Source organism: Rhinoraja longicauda, chromosome 36 (genome assembly GCF_053455715.1).
Source record: "Rhinoraja longicauda isolate Sanriku21f chromosome 36, sRhiLon1.1, whole genome shotgun sequence".
Taxonomy (NCBI): domain Eukaryota; kingdom Metazoa; phylum Chordata; class Chondrichthyes; order Rajiformes; family Arhynchobatidae; genus Rhinoraja; species Rhinoraja longicauda.
In genome coordinates, this window is record NC_135988.1 from 2607392 (window position 1) to 2619774 (window position 12383).

The 12383-nt window shown below is 48.2% G+C and overlaps 1 protein-coding gene across 1 annotated transcript in view; it reads left to right on the forward strand.

Moving 5' to 3' along the window:
* The first annotated feature begins 4438 nt into the window (after positions 1-4438).
* rnf122 (ring finger protein 122) overlaps positions 4439-12383 on the forward strand; it is a 43992-nt gene continuing 36047 nt past the window's right edge. The window contains exon 1 of the mRNA XM_078428713.1: positions 4439-4739. Coding sequence (XP_078284839.1) covers positions 4715-4739 — 25 coding nt within the window. The 5' untranslated portion in view covers positions 4439-4714. The remainder of the gene's footprint in view (positions 4740-12383) is intronic.

Consider the following 12383-nt stretch of genomic DNA (forward strand, 5'->3'; position numbering starts at 1 on the left):
AAATTCCAGTGTATACAAGCCTAGTTGCTCCAGTCTTTCAACATACGACAGTCCTGCCATTCCGAGAATTAACCTAGTAAACCTACGCTGCACGCCCTCAATAGCAAGAATATCCTTCCTCAAATTTGGAGACCAAAACTGTACACAGTACTCCAGGTGCGGTCTAACTAGGGCTCTGTACAACTGCAGAAGGACCTCTTTGCTCCTATACTATCTGAATGGTGGCCGAATAGGAGAAGAGGAGATGCAGCGGGACCTGGGTGTAGTGGTACATTAGTCATTGAAAGTAGGCATGCAGGTGCAGCAGGCAGTGAAGAAAGCGAATGGTATGTTGGCATTCATAGCGAGGGGATTTGAGTATAGGAGCAGGGAGGTTCAGCTGCAGTTGTACAGGGCATTGGTGAGACCACACCTGGAGTATTGCGTACAGTTGTGGTCTCCTAATCTGAGGAAAGATATTCTTGCCATAGAGGGAGTACAGAGAAGGTTCACCAGATTGATTCCTGGGATGGCAGGACTTTCATATGAAGATAGACTGGATAGACTGAGCTTGTACTCGCTGGAATTTAGAAGATTGAGGAGGGATCTTATAGAAACTTACAAAAATCTTAAGGGGTTGGACAGGCTAGATGCAGGAAGATTGTTCCCGATGTTGGGGAAGTCCAGAACAAGGGGTCACAGTTTAAGGATAAGGGGGAAGTCTTTTAGGACTGAGATGAGAAAGTTTTTTTTCACACAGAGAGTGGTGAATCTGTGGAATTCTCTGCCACAGAAGGTAGTTGAGGCCAGTTCATTGGCTATATTTAAGAGGGAGTTAGATGTGGCCCTTGTGGCTAAAGGGATCAGGGGGTATGGAGAGAAGGCAGGTACGGGATGGACTGAGTTGGATGATCAGCCATGATCATATTGAATGGCGGTGCAGGCTCGAATGGCCTACTCCTGCACCTATTTTCTATGTTTATATGTTTCTACTCAACTCCTCTTGTTATGAAGGCCAACATTCCATTGGCTTTCTTCACTGCCTGCTGTACCTGCATACTTCCTTTCAGTGACCGATGCACTAGGACACACAGATCTCGTTGTACGTCCCCTTTTCCTAACTTCATCATCATCATATCATCATCATATATATACAGTCGGAAACAGGCCATTCGGCCCACCAAGTCCGTGCCGCCCAGTGATCCCCGTACATTAACACTATCCTACACCCACTAGGGACAATTTTTACATTTACCCAGCCAATTAACCTACATACCTGTACGTCTTTGGAGTGTGGGAGGAAACCGAAGATCTCGGAGAAAACCCACGCAGGTCACGGGGAGAACGTACAAACTCCTTACAGTGCAGCACCCGTAGTCAGGATCGAACCTGAGTCTCCGGCGCTGCATTCGCTGTAAAGCAGCAACTCTACCGCTGCGCTACCGTGCCGCCCACCATTCAGATAATAATCTGCCTTCCTATTCTTACCACCAAAGTGGATAACCTCACACTTATCCACATTAAACTGCATCTGCCATGCATCCGCCCACTCACACAACCTGTCCAAGTCACCCTGCAACCTCATAGCATCTTCCTCACAGTTCACACTACCACCCAGCTTTGTATCATCTGCAAATTTGCTAATGGTACTTTTAATCCCTTCATCCAAGTCATTAATGTATATTGTAAATAGCTGCGGTCCCAGCACCGAGCCTTGCGGTACCCCACTAGTACCCCACCGGCCTGCCATTCTGAAAGGGACCCATTTATCCCCACTCTTTGCTTTCTGTCTGTCAACCAATTTTCTATCCATGTCAGTACCCTACCTCCAATACCATGCACTCTAATTTTGCCCACTAATCTTTTATGTGGAACCTTGTCAAAGGCTTTCTGAAGGTCGAGGTACACCACATCCACCAACTCTCCCCTGTCAATTTTCCTAGAGAGATCTGACCTTTTGTTGAATGGATAATTTTAGGTTTAGGTTTATTGTCGTGTGTGCCAAGGCAATCTTACAGCTGTACCCATTCAAGACCATGAGAAAACCAGGTGATTGTTATCTGGAATCATGTGAAAGACTCCTCGCCTGAGGAGTTCCCAGCCTACAATAGGCAAATAGATACTTAGCCACCTGCAATGTGCCAAGCGGCTGCTTGGTTAAAATATTATAGAAGGGAGAATGTTGGAGGAACTTTGCAAAGAGCACTGGAATAAAAAACTGCAGCACAGTTGCACTAATTGACCATGGAGTCACACAGCACTGAAACAGGCCTTTAGCCCACATCGTCCATGCTGACCAAGATACCTTGGTCAGCATGGTCCCATTTTTCTGCATTTGTCCCATAAGGCTCTAAGTACCTATGTAGTTGTCCAAACGTATTTCAAATGACATTATTGTACCAATCTCTACCATATCCTCTGGCAGCTCATTCCATATACTTACAACTAGCTTTGTTAAAAATTTGCCCCTCAGGTTCCTTTTAAATCTTTTCCCTCTCACCTTAAACCTGTACCCTCTTAATTTAGATCCCATATCCTGGGAAAGAAACTATAGCTATCTACTCTGCGTGATTATTATAAACATTTGTGAAGTCATGTCTCAGCCTCCTTCACTTTGGGAAAACAGTCCCAGCCTGTCCAGTCTTGCCTAAAAATGAAACCTTCCATTTTTGGCAACATCCACATGAATATGAAGACACAAGGGACTGCAGATGCTGGATCTGAACCAATAAACACAGCGAGAGGAACTCAACAAGTCAGGCAGCATCTGTGAGGGGCCCACTCTTTTAAATGGCTGTATCCCCTCTCTGCTCTCAATCCTGATGCCAGGCTTCAACACAAAAATGTCAACAATTCCTTTCCCCTCACGGATGCTGCTTGACCCATAGAGTTCCTCCAGCAGATTATTTGCTGATCCTCATGAGCCTTTTCTGCACCTGCTCTAGTTTGACGACCGGAACTGCATGGGAATACCACAGGTGCCGACTCACCAACATTTTGTGTATCATGATGGCCTCCACAAAGACTTACCGCTAATCAAAACCCTGATAATCTTCAACGAAATATATTGCAAAGGTTTTTATTTCCTGAGAAGATATTGGTTGTTGTTGAGTAGGAAAATAATTGCAGATGCTGGTACAAATCGAAGGTATCACAAAATGCTGGAGTAACTCAGTGGGTCAGACAGCATCTCTGGAGAGATGAAGGGTCTCGACCAGAAACATCATCCATTCCTTCTCTCCTGAGATGTTGCCTGACCCGCTGAGTTACTCCAGCATTTTGTAATACCTTGGATGTTGTTGAGGTACTTAGGTACATTGGTACTGTTTGACCATGGAAATCAGCAGATGCTAATCCTGACCACACCCAGTATTTTTTAGGAGGTGATATTAACCACAGGCAAGAATGGTGAAAGGCTTTGTTGCCCTGAATCCATGGCATTGGGACCTATTTATTTATTGACTCTACTAGGAAAGGTTTTGAGGGCGATGGGCCAATTAGGTAAATGGCCCAATATGCCATTTTGGTCGAATGGACAAGGTGGGCCGATGGGCCTGCTTCCGTGCTGTACAGCTCTATGACAATTGTAGAGTGGCACCTACTACCACGCAAAACTGGAAGATGTCAACTCAACAGAGCACATAGAGACTCGGGGCTAGTAACACATGTTTCAGCACCGCTCCATAAAAACCCAGGTGTGAAGCTCTTACAGCTGAGGGTCCATTGTCCCTGTGCATTTGTGCAAAATGTGCAAAATGTGCAATAAATACGTGGTGAACACCACCAGGTGCTTATTAAATGCATGTCCCCCTGTTATCATTGTACCTGTACAATGGGTTTCAAGTACCTCGTCGCACTGGTGCATATGACAACCAACTTGGACTTCTCTCGTCATAAAGTAGGTCCCTGGTCTTCAAAGCCTTCATGCGCGCCTCAGTCTTCAACCGAGAGTTGAGCCGCTTCCCAGGTGGACATTTCAGTCCTGATGCAAGAAGTGCCGACCATCCCTCCTCCTCCCTCCCCCTCCCTCCCCCCCCGTCCCTGCTGCTGTTTACGCTGGGGTTGCAAAGACATGCTGACCTGATGTGTGTGTGTGGACACTGGGGGGTTGGTGATGTACTGGGAGAACACAGTGTGTGTGCGCATCCGTGCACGTACAACAGCAGCACACAGTCAGAAGGCAGTGGAGAGGAGAGGAGAGGAGAGGAGCTGTCTTTGTGCTCGCCCTCTGCATGACTGTGACCCACGACCACAACCACACCAGGGCTTTAAACCCCCCAGGCGCCACGCCGTGGACCCGAGTTGTGCACGGTCTTTGCTGACCCGGCCTGGCCCGTTTGCAACCGGCTTGACCTCTCCAGTGGTTGAGGAGGGGGTGGGCGTGGGCTGTCAGCCGGGGGGGGGGGGGGGGGAGGAGGGGGTGGGCGTGGGCTGTCAGCCGGGAGGGGGGGGGGGGGGGGGGTGGGGAGCGTCTCTGGTTCGGCTCTGCGGCAGACGGACACTTGGCCTTGGCTTGAAGAGGAAGAGGAAAGGAGTCAGCTCGTCCAGCGGTTATTGGACGCTGCATTGTGCACAGACAGCGGGAGCCGGCGGGCCTGGCAGCGGGGGGTTCTCTGGACTGTCTCGTCTCCTCCCGTGCAACGCAAGAGTGGGCGCTGGCGCTGCCCCGAGGGGTCACAGCGACCCCCCATCAGCTGTTGTGTGTGGAGACAGACCCCAGTGTCCGGGACCATTGATGCACCTCCTGCAGTGGTGTAACGGTGAGCGCTTCACTCTCACATTGTCCGTGTGTCTGTTACAGATGTGTGTGTCTGTTACAGATGTGTGTGTCTGTTACAGATGTGTGTGGCCGCGGTCTGGGGGTCGCTCCGTGGTTTTGGGGCGTTACAAGGGAACGATGGAGGCCAGGGCTGACAACAAGAGCCCGCTCTCTCTCTCTCGCTCTCTCATGGCTCGGCGGCGGCCAGTGGCTTTGTCTCCACCCGCAGCTCCAGGGGGGTCAGCAGGACGTTGAGCTCTCCGTCTCTGCGGCGTCTGGGGGGGGGGGGGGTTTAAAGCCCGAAAATAAGCATCGCCTTGGGGGGAAGGAAGGGGCGGTGGTGGGGTTCAGCGTGTTTGTGAGGTGGGACAGCAGCGGGGTGGGATTCAGAGCGCAGAGAGATGGTCAGGGTATGAAAGACGCTGGTGCACGGTGGCTGCACAATAAGTGGGATCAGGGGGCAGAATTTGCACATTTGCTTGAAGTGCAAAATGCAGATTTATTCTGCGGCTTTGCTCCATCCACCACCGTGTAACACCGAGCGGCCTCTCCACAGCCACGGTGCAGTCACAGAGCATTGTACCATGGACCACTGGCCGCAGTGCACCCACCCAGACAGTGAAGGGACATAACTGCAGATGCTGCTTCAAAATTAAAGGTCGACACAAAATGCTGGGGTGACTCAGCGGGTCGGGCAGCATCTCAGGTCTGAAGGAGGGTCTCGACCCGAAACCTCACCCTGAGATGCTGCCCGACCCGCTGAGTTACTCCAGCGTTTTGTGTCACACCGCTATTGTGAATGTCGACCCGAGAGACTGCAGGTGCTGCAATCTGGAACAAAATACAAAGTGCCGGGGGTGGGGGGACAGGGCGGGTTGGGCAGCATCTGTGGGGGAAATGAACAGACCACCGTTTCCATCGGCACCCTGAGGGGTTTTTTGCGCATAGTGAAAATGTCACACCTTCAGCGATGCAGTGATGGAGCTGCGTAGAATCAACGGATGCAGACTCGTTGGCCCCACAGATCTCCGCAGCTTCGGCCAAAGCCATTGTATCCTTCAAAATAAATCCTTCTCTCCGCGTTTCTTCATTCCCCTTTCCCTCATATAAATATCAAGACTTTCACGTGGACCTTCGTAAATCACAGAGATCCACATATTCGTCACTGGGTTAAAATAAAAAAATGCCCTAAAGTTTCCCTTGGGCCTTTTAGTGACAATCTTATATTTACGCTCCTTTGTTGCCGAGACAGCCATTTACAATTGGTTTTACGTACAGGTAGTTTTGTTTTTGCTATAAAGCATGTTCTCATAACAAGGGTCCTGCCCGAAATGTCACCTATCCTTGTTCTCCAGAGATGCTACCCGACCCGCTGAGTTACTCCAACACTGTCTTTTCTTTGCCATAACACGAATTGGTTTTAAAGCGGGTGATGAATTTAAGAGGCCCTATATATATATATATATATATATATATATATATATATATATGTGTCCGTCTTCTGTCTCTTCATTCCACAGATACTGTCTGATCCGCTGAGTTCCTCCAGCACTTCACTGGAACAAATATATATTTTTTAATCCACGTAATCTCCCGAAATAATCAGTCACCATTGACCCACAAGAGCACACAGCTGCTAGTTTAACCGCAGCTGGCCATAGACATTGACAAGCCATCCTTTCCCTCAACACTCGTACAACAAAATTCTATTAAACAATGTAACATGCAGCCTTTAGTATTTTTAGCTTGAACTAACGAAACCAAAATAAACACAGCTATTTAAAGGCCTTTATTTTAGAAAATCCTGCGGGAAAACTTGTAACTTGTTGCGAATCTGAACCACTGCAGCCCCGAATCCCCTCCCCTCCCCCATTGACACTATTGTGATCACACGAGTTTATTTTCGGAACACAACAATGACGTTATTGCGGAACTACCCCTGTATCACCAAACTCGTTTGGAGAGATTGGTCACTCTCTCTTCCAAAGGCAGAAGCTCAAATATGTGGGTCAATATTTCCTATTTAACTGCAGCCACTCAGATCTGGGTAACCTTGCAAATCTTTTATCTGCAATCGATTTTTGTCCTTGGAGCATTCAGGATCAGAACACATACACAGCGAGAGTGATGGCATCATGGAAATACATGGAACAGAATGGAGTATATGGAAAGGAACTGCAGATGCTGGTTAAAACTGAAGATAGACACAAAATGCTGAAGTGGCTCAGCGGGACAGGCAGCATCTCTGGATGATGTTTAGGTCTCAATCCGAAATGTCCACAATTCCTTCTATCCAGAGATGATGCCTGTCCCGCTGAGTTACTCCAGCATTTTGTGCCAATCTCATGGAACAGAATGAAGATGTTCATCCCACTGTGTCCACCTGGCTAGCCCCATGTCTGTCGATTAGACACGTCAAGTACTTACACACAAAACTGCAAAACACAAAGTGCTGGAGGTACTCAAAGGATCAGGCAGCATTGGTGAAGGGAATAGACAGGCAAGGTTTGGGTTAGGGCCCTTCTTCAGACTCACAAAGTGAAAAGACAATAGACAATAGACAATAGACAATAGGTGCAGGAGTAGGCCATTCAGCCCTTCGAGCCAGCACCGCCATTCAATGCGATCATGGCTGATCACTATCAATCAGTACCCCGTTCCTGCTTTCTCCCCATACCCCCTCACTCCGCTATCCTTAAGAGCTCTATCCAGCTCTCTCTTGAAAGCATCCAACGAACTGGCCTCCACTGCCTTCTGAGGCAGAGAATTCCACACCTTCACCACCCTCTGACTGAAAAAGTTCTTCCTCATCTCCGTTCTAAATGGCCTACCCCTTATTCTCAAACTGTGGCCCCTTGTTCTGGACTCCCCCAACATTGGGAACATGTTATCTGCCTCTAATGTGTCCAATCCCCTAATTATCTTATATGTTTCAATAAGATCCCCCCTCATCCTTCTAAATTCCAGTGTATACAAGCCCAATCGCTCCAGCCTTTCAACATACGACAGTCCCGCCATTCCGGGAATTAATCTAGTGAACCTACGCTGCACGCCCTCCATAGCAAGAATATCCTTCCTCAAATTTGGAGACCAAAACTGCACACAGTACTCCAGGTGCGGTCTCACCAGGGCCCGGTACAACTGTAGAAGGACCTCTTTGCTCCTATACTCAACTCCTCTTGTTACGAAGGCCAACATTCCATTGGCTTTCTTCACTGCCTGCTGAACCTGCATGCTTCCTTTCATTGACTGATGCACTAGGACACCCATATCTCGTTGAACTCCCCCTCCTCCTAACTTGACACCATTCAGATAATAATCTGCCTTTCTATTCTTACTTCCAAAGTGAATAACCTCACACTTATCTACATTAAACTGCATCTGCCATGTATCCGCCCACTCACACAACCTGTCCAGGTCACCCTGCAGCCTTATTGCATCTTCCTCACAATTCACACTACCCCCCAACTTAGTATCATCTGCAAATTTGCTAATGGTACTTTTAATCCCTTCGTCTAAGTCATTAATGTATATCGTAAATAGCTGGGGTCCCAGCACCGAACCTTGCGGTACCCCACTGGTCACTGCCTGCCATTCCGAAAGGGACCCATTTATCCCCACTCTTTGCTTTCTGTCTGTTAACCAATTTTCTATCCATGTCAGTACCCTACCCCCAATACTATGTGCCCTAATTTTGCCCACTAATCTCCTATGTGGGACCTTGTCGAAGGCTTTCTGAAAGTCGAGGTACACCACATCCACTGACTCTCCCTTGTCAATTTTCCTAGTTACATCCTCAAAAAATTCCAGTAGATTTGTCAAGCATGATTTCCCCTTCGTAAATCCATGCTGACTCGGAACGATCCCGTTACTGCTATCCAAATGCTCAGCAATTTCGTCTTTTATAATTGACTCCAGCATTTTCCCCACCACTGATGTCAGACTAACTGGTCTATAATTACCCGTTTTCTCTCTCCCTCCTTTCTTAAAAAGTGGGATAACATTTGCTATTCTCCAATCCACAGGAACTGATCCTGAATCTATAGAACATTGAAAAATGATCTCCAATGCTTCCACTATTTCTAGAGCCACCTCCTTAAGTACTCTGGGATGCAGACCATCAGGCCCTGGGGATTTATCAGCCTTCAGTCCCATCAGTCTACCCAAAACCATTTCCTGCCTAATGTGGATTTCCTTCAGTTCCTCCATCACCCTAGGTTCTCCAGCCCCTAGAACATTTGGGAGATTGTGTGTATCTTCCTCAGTGAAGACAGATCCAAAGTAACGGTTTAACTCGTCTGCCATTTCTTTGTTCCCCATAATAAATTCCCCTGCTTCTGTCTTCAAGGGACCCACATTTGCCTTGACTATTTTTTTCCTCTTCACGTACCTAAAAAAACTTTTGCTATCCTCCTTTATATTATTGGCTAGTTTACCCTCGTACCTCATCTTTTCTCCCCGTATTGCCTTTTTAGTTAACTTTTGTTGCTCTTTAAAAGAGTCCCAATCCTCTGTCTTCCCACTCTTCTTTGCTATGTTATACTTCCTCTCCTTAATTTTTATTCTGTCCCTGACTTCCCTTGTCAGCCACAGGTGTCTCTTACTCCCCTTAGAGTCTTTCCACCTCTTTGGAATAAATTGATCCTGCAACCTCTGCATTATTCCCAGGAATACCTGCCATTGCTGTTCTACCGTCTTCCCTGCTAGGGCCTCCTTCCAATCAATTTTGGCCAGCTCCCGCCTCATGCCTCTGTAATCCCCTTTGCTATACTGCAATACCGACACTTCCGATTTTCCCTTCTGCCTTTCCATTTGCAGAGTAAAACTTATCATGTTGTGATCACTGCCTCCTAATGGCTCTTTTACCTCTAGTCCCCTTACCAGATCAGGATCATTACACAACACTAAATCCAGAATTGCCTTCTCCCTGGTAGGCTCCAGTACAAGCTGTTCTAAGAATCCATCTCGAAGGCACTCTACAAACTCTCTTTCCTGGGGTCCATTTCCAACCTGATTTTCCCAGTCTACCTGCATGTTGAAATCTCCCATAACCACCGTAGCATTACATTTTTGACACGCCAATTTTATCTCCTGATTTAACTTGCACCCTAAGTCGAGGCTACTGTTTGGGGGCCTATAGATAACTCCCATTAGGGTCTTTTTACCCTTACAATTTCTCATTTCTATCCATACTGATTCAACATCTCCTGATTCTATGTCACCCCTTGCAAGGGAATGAATATCATTCCTTACCATCAGAGCAACCCCACCCCCTCTGCCCACCTGTCTGTCTTTTCTATACGTTGTGTACCCCTGAATATTCAGTTCCCAGCCCTGGTCCTCTTGTAGCCATGTCTCAGTGATCCCTACAACATCATACTTGCCCATGACTAACTGAGCCTCAAGCTCATCCACTTTATTTTTTATACTACGCGCATTTAAGTACAACACTTTAACTTCTGTATTTACCTCCCCTCTCACATCGTTCACAATTGGCCCTGCCCTTAATTTCTTTTCCGCTCTGGAACTTCTGTTCCCATTCTTCCTAGAGTCTTTTGCAATATCTCCTGTATTCCCTTTTACCTCATCTTCATATTCACAATTTGTTAACCCCTCCCCCCCACTACTTAGTTTAAAGCCACAGGTGTCACACTAGCAAACCTGCCTGCCAGAATGTTTGTCCCCCTGCTGTTAAGATGCAACCCGTCCCTTTTGTACAAGTCACCCCTAGCCCAGAAGAGATCCCAGTGGTCCAGAAATCTAAATCCCTGCTCTCTGCACCAGTCCCTCAGCCATAAATTCATACCCTCTATCTCTCTGTTCCTGGCCTCACCAGCACGAGGTACCGGTAGCAGTCCAGAGATAACTACCTTCGACGTCCTACTTCTCAGCGTTTTTCCCAACTCTCTAAACTCCCGCTGTAGCACCTCCTTCCTCTTCCGCCCGACGTCATTCGTGCCCACGTGCACAACGACTTCAGGTTGATCGCCTTCCCTCGCTAGGATTTTCTGAAGCCGGTCTGTGATGTGTTGAACCCTGGCACCAGGGAGGCAACAGACCATCCTCAAGTCCCTCCTGCTGCCACAGAATCTTCTATCCGTACCTCGGACTATGGAGTCACCGACCACTACGGCTCTTCCAGACTTCGGTCTCCCCTGTCGTGTATCCTTGCCAACAGGTCCGCCACTCGGACTGGAAACGTCTTCTGCCCCGACAGTTCCCAAGAGGGTATACCTATTTGCAATAGGCACAGCCACTGGGGTCTCCTGTAGTCCACGTCCACTCCCCCCGGAAACAGTCTCCCACCTTCGCTCGACCTGGACCCTTGGCGTGACAGCCTCACAATAGGTCCTGTCGAGGAAACTCTCGCATTCCCGGATGGCCCTGAGGTCATCCAACTGCCTCTCCAACTCCACCACACGTCCCTTCAGGAGCTGCACCTGGACACAGTTCTTGCAGGTGTAGCTCCCAGAAGCTCCCGCGACGTCCCTGTCTTCCCACATCCTGCAGGAAACACACCGCACCAACTTTTCCGCCATCACCTTGTGCCTATAACCAGCTCTGGCTTAAAACAATGGTATCCTCCTCACCTCAGCGCCGAAGACTCGCAGCCAAAGACTCGCACTTCCCTCACTGGGCTGCACCTGAACAGGGCTGCACCCTTTTGTGAGCCTTGCTTATATCACCAATTTAAATTGCCTGATTGTCCAATTTACCTGACTTCTCACTTAAACTGCCTGTTGAACTGTGATTAGCACTTACTTTACTGCTCAGCCAACGGGCGTCCTTGCTCTGCTCCCGGACTTTTCAAACTGACTACTACTTCCTTTTGGCGCTCTTTTTAAACTGCCTGTTGAACTGTGATTAGCACTTACTTTACTGCTCAGCCAACGGGCGTCCTTGCTCTGCTCCCGGACTTTTCAAAGGTGTGAAGAAGAGTCCCAACCCACATGTCGACTGTCCACCCCCTTCACAGATGCGGCCTGTCCCGCTGAGTTTCACCAGCACTTTGTGGTCATAGACTCATAGAGTGATACAGTGTGGGAACAGGCCTTTCAGCCCAACTTGCGCACACCGGAAAACATGTCCCAGCTTCACAAGTCCCACCTGCCAGCATGTGGTCCATATCCCTCCACACCTGACCTATCCATGTACCCAAGATAGACACAAAAAGCTGGAGAAACTCAGCAGGACAGGCAGCATCTCTGGAGAGAAGGAATGGGTGACGTTTCGGGTCGAGACCCTTCTTCAGACTGGTTAGGGATAAGGGAAACAATAGATATAGACAGGGATGTGGAGAGATAAAGAACAATGAATGAAAGCTATGCAAAAAAGTAACTGATAAAGGAAACAGGCCATAGTAAGCTGTTGGTAGGGTGAAAATGGGAAGCTAGTGCGACTTGGGTGGGGGAGGGATAGAGAGAGAGGGAATGCCAGGGCTACCTGAAGTGAGAGAAATCAAGATTCATACCACTGGGCTGTAAGCTGCCCAAGCGAAATATGAGATGCTGTTTCTCCAATTTGCGTTTAGCCTCACTCTGACAATGGAGGAGACCCAGGACAGAAAGGTCTGTGTGAGAATGGGACGGAGAATTAATGTGTCCAGCAACCGGGAGATCAGGTTGGTTCAGGCGGGCTGAGCGAA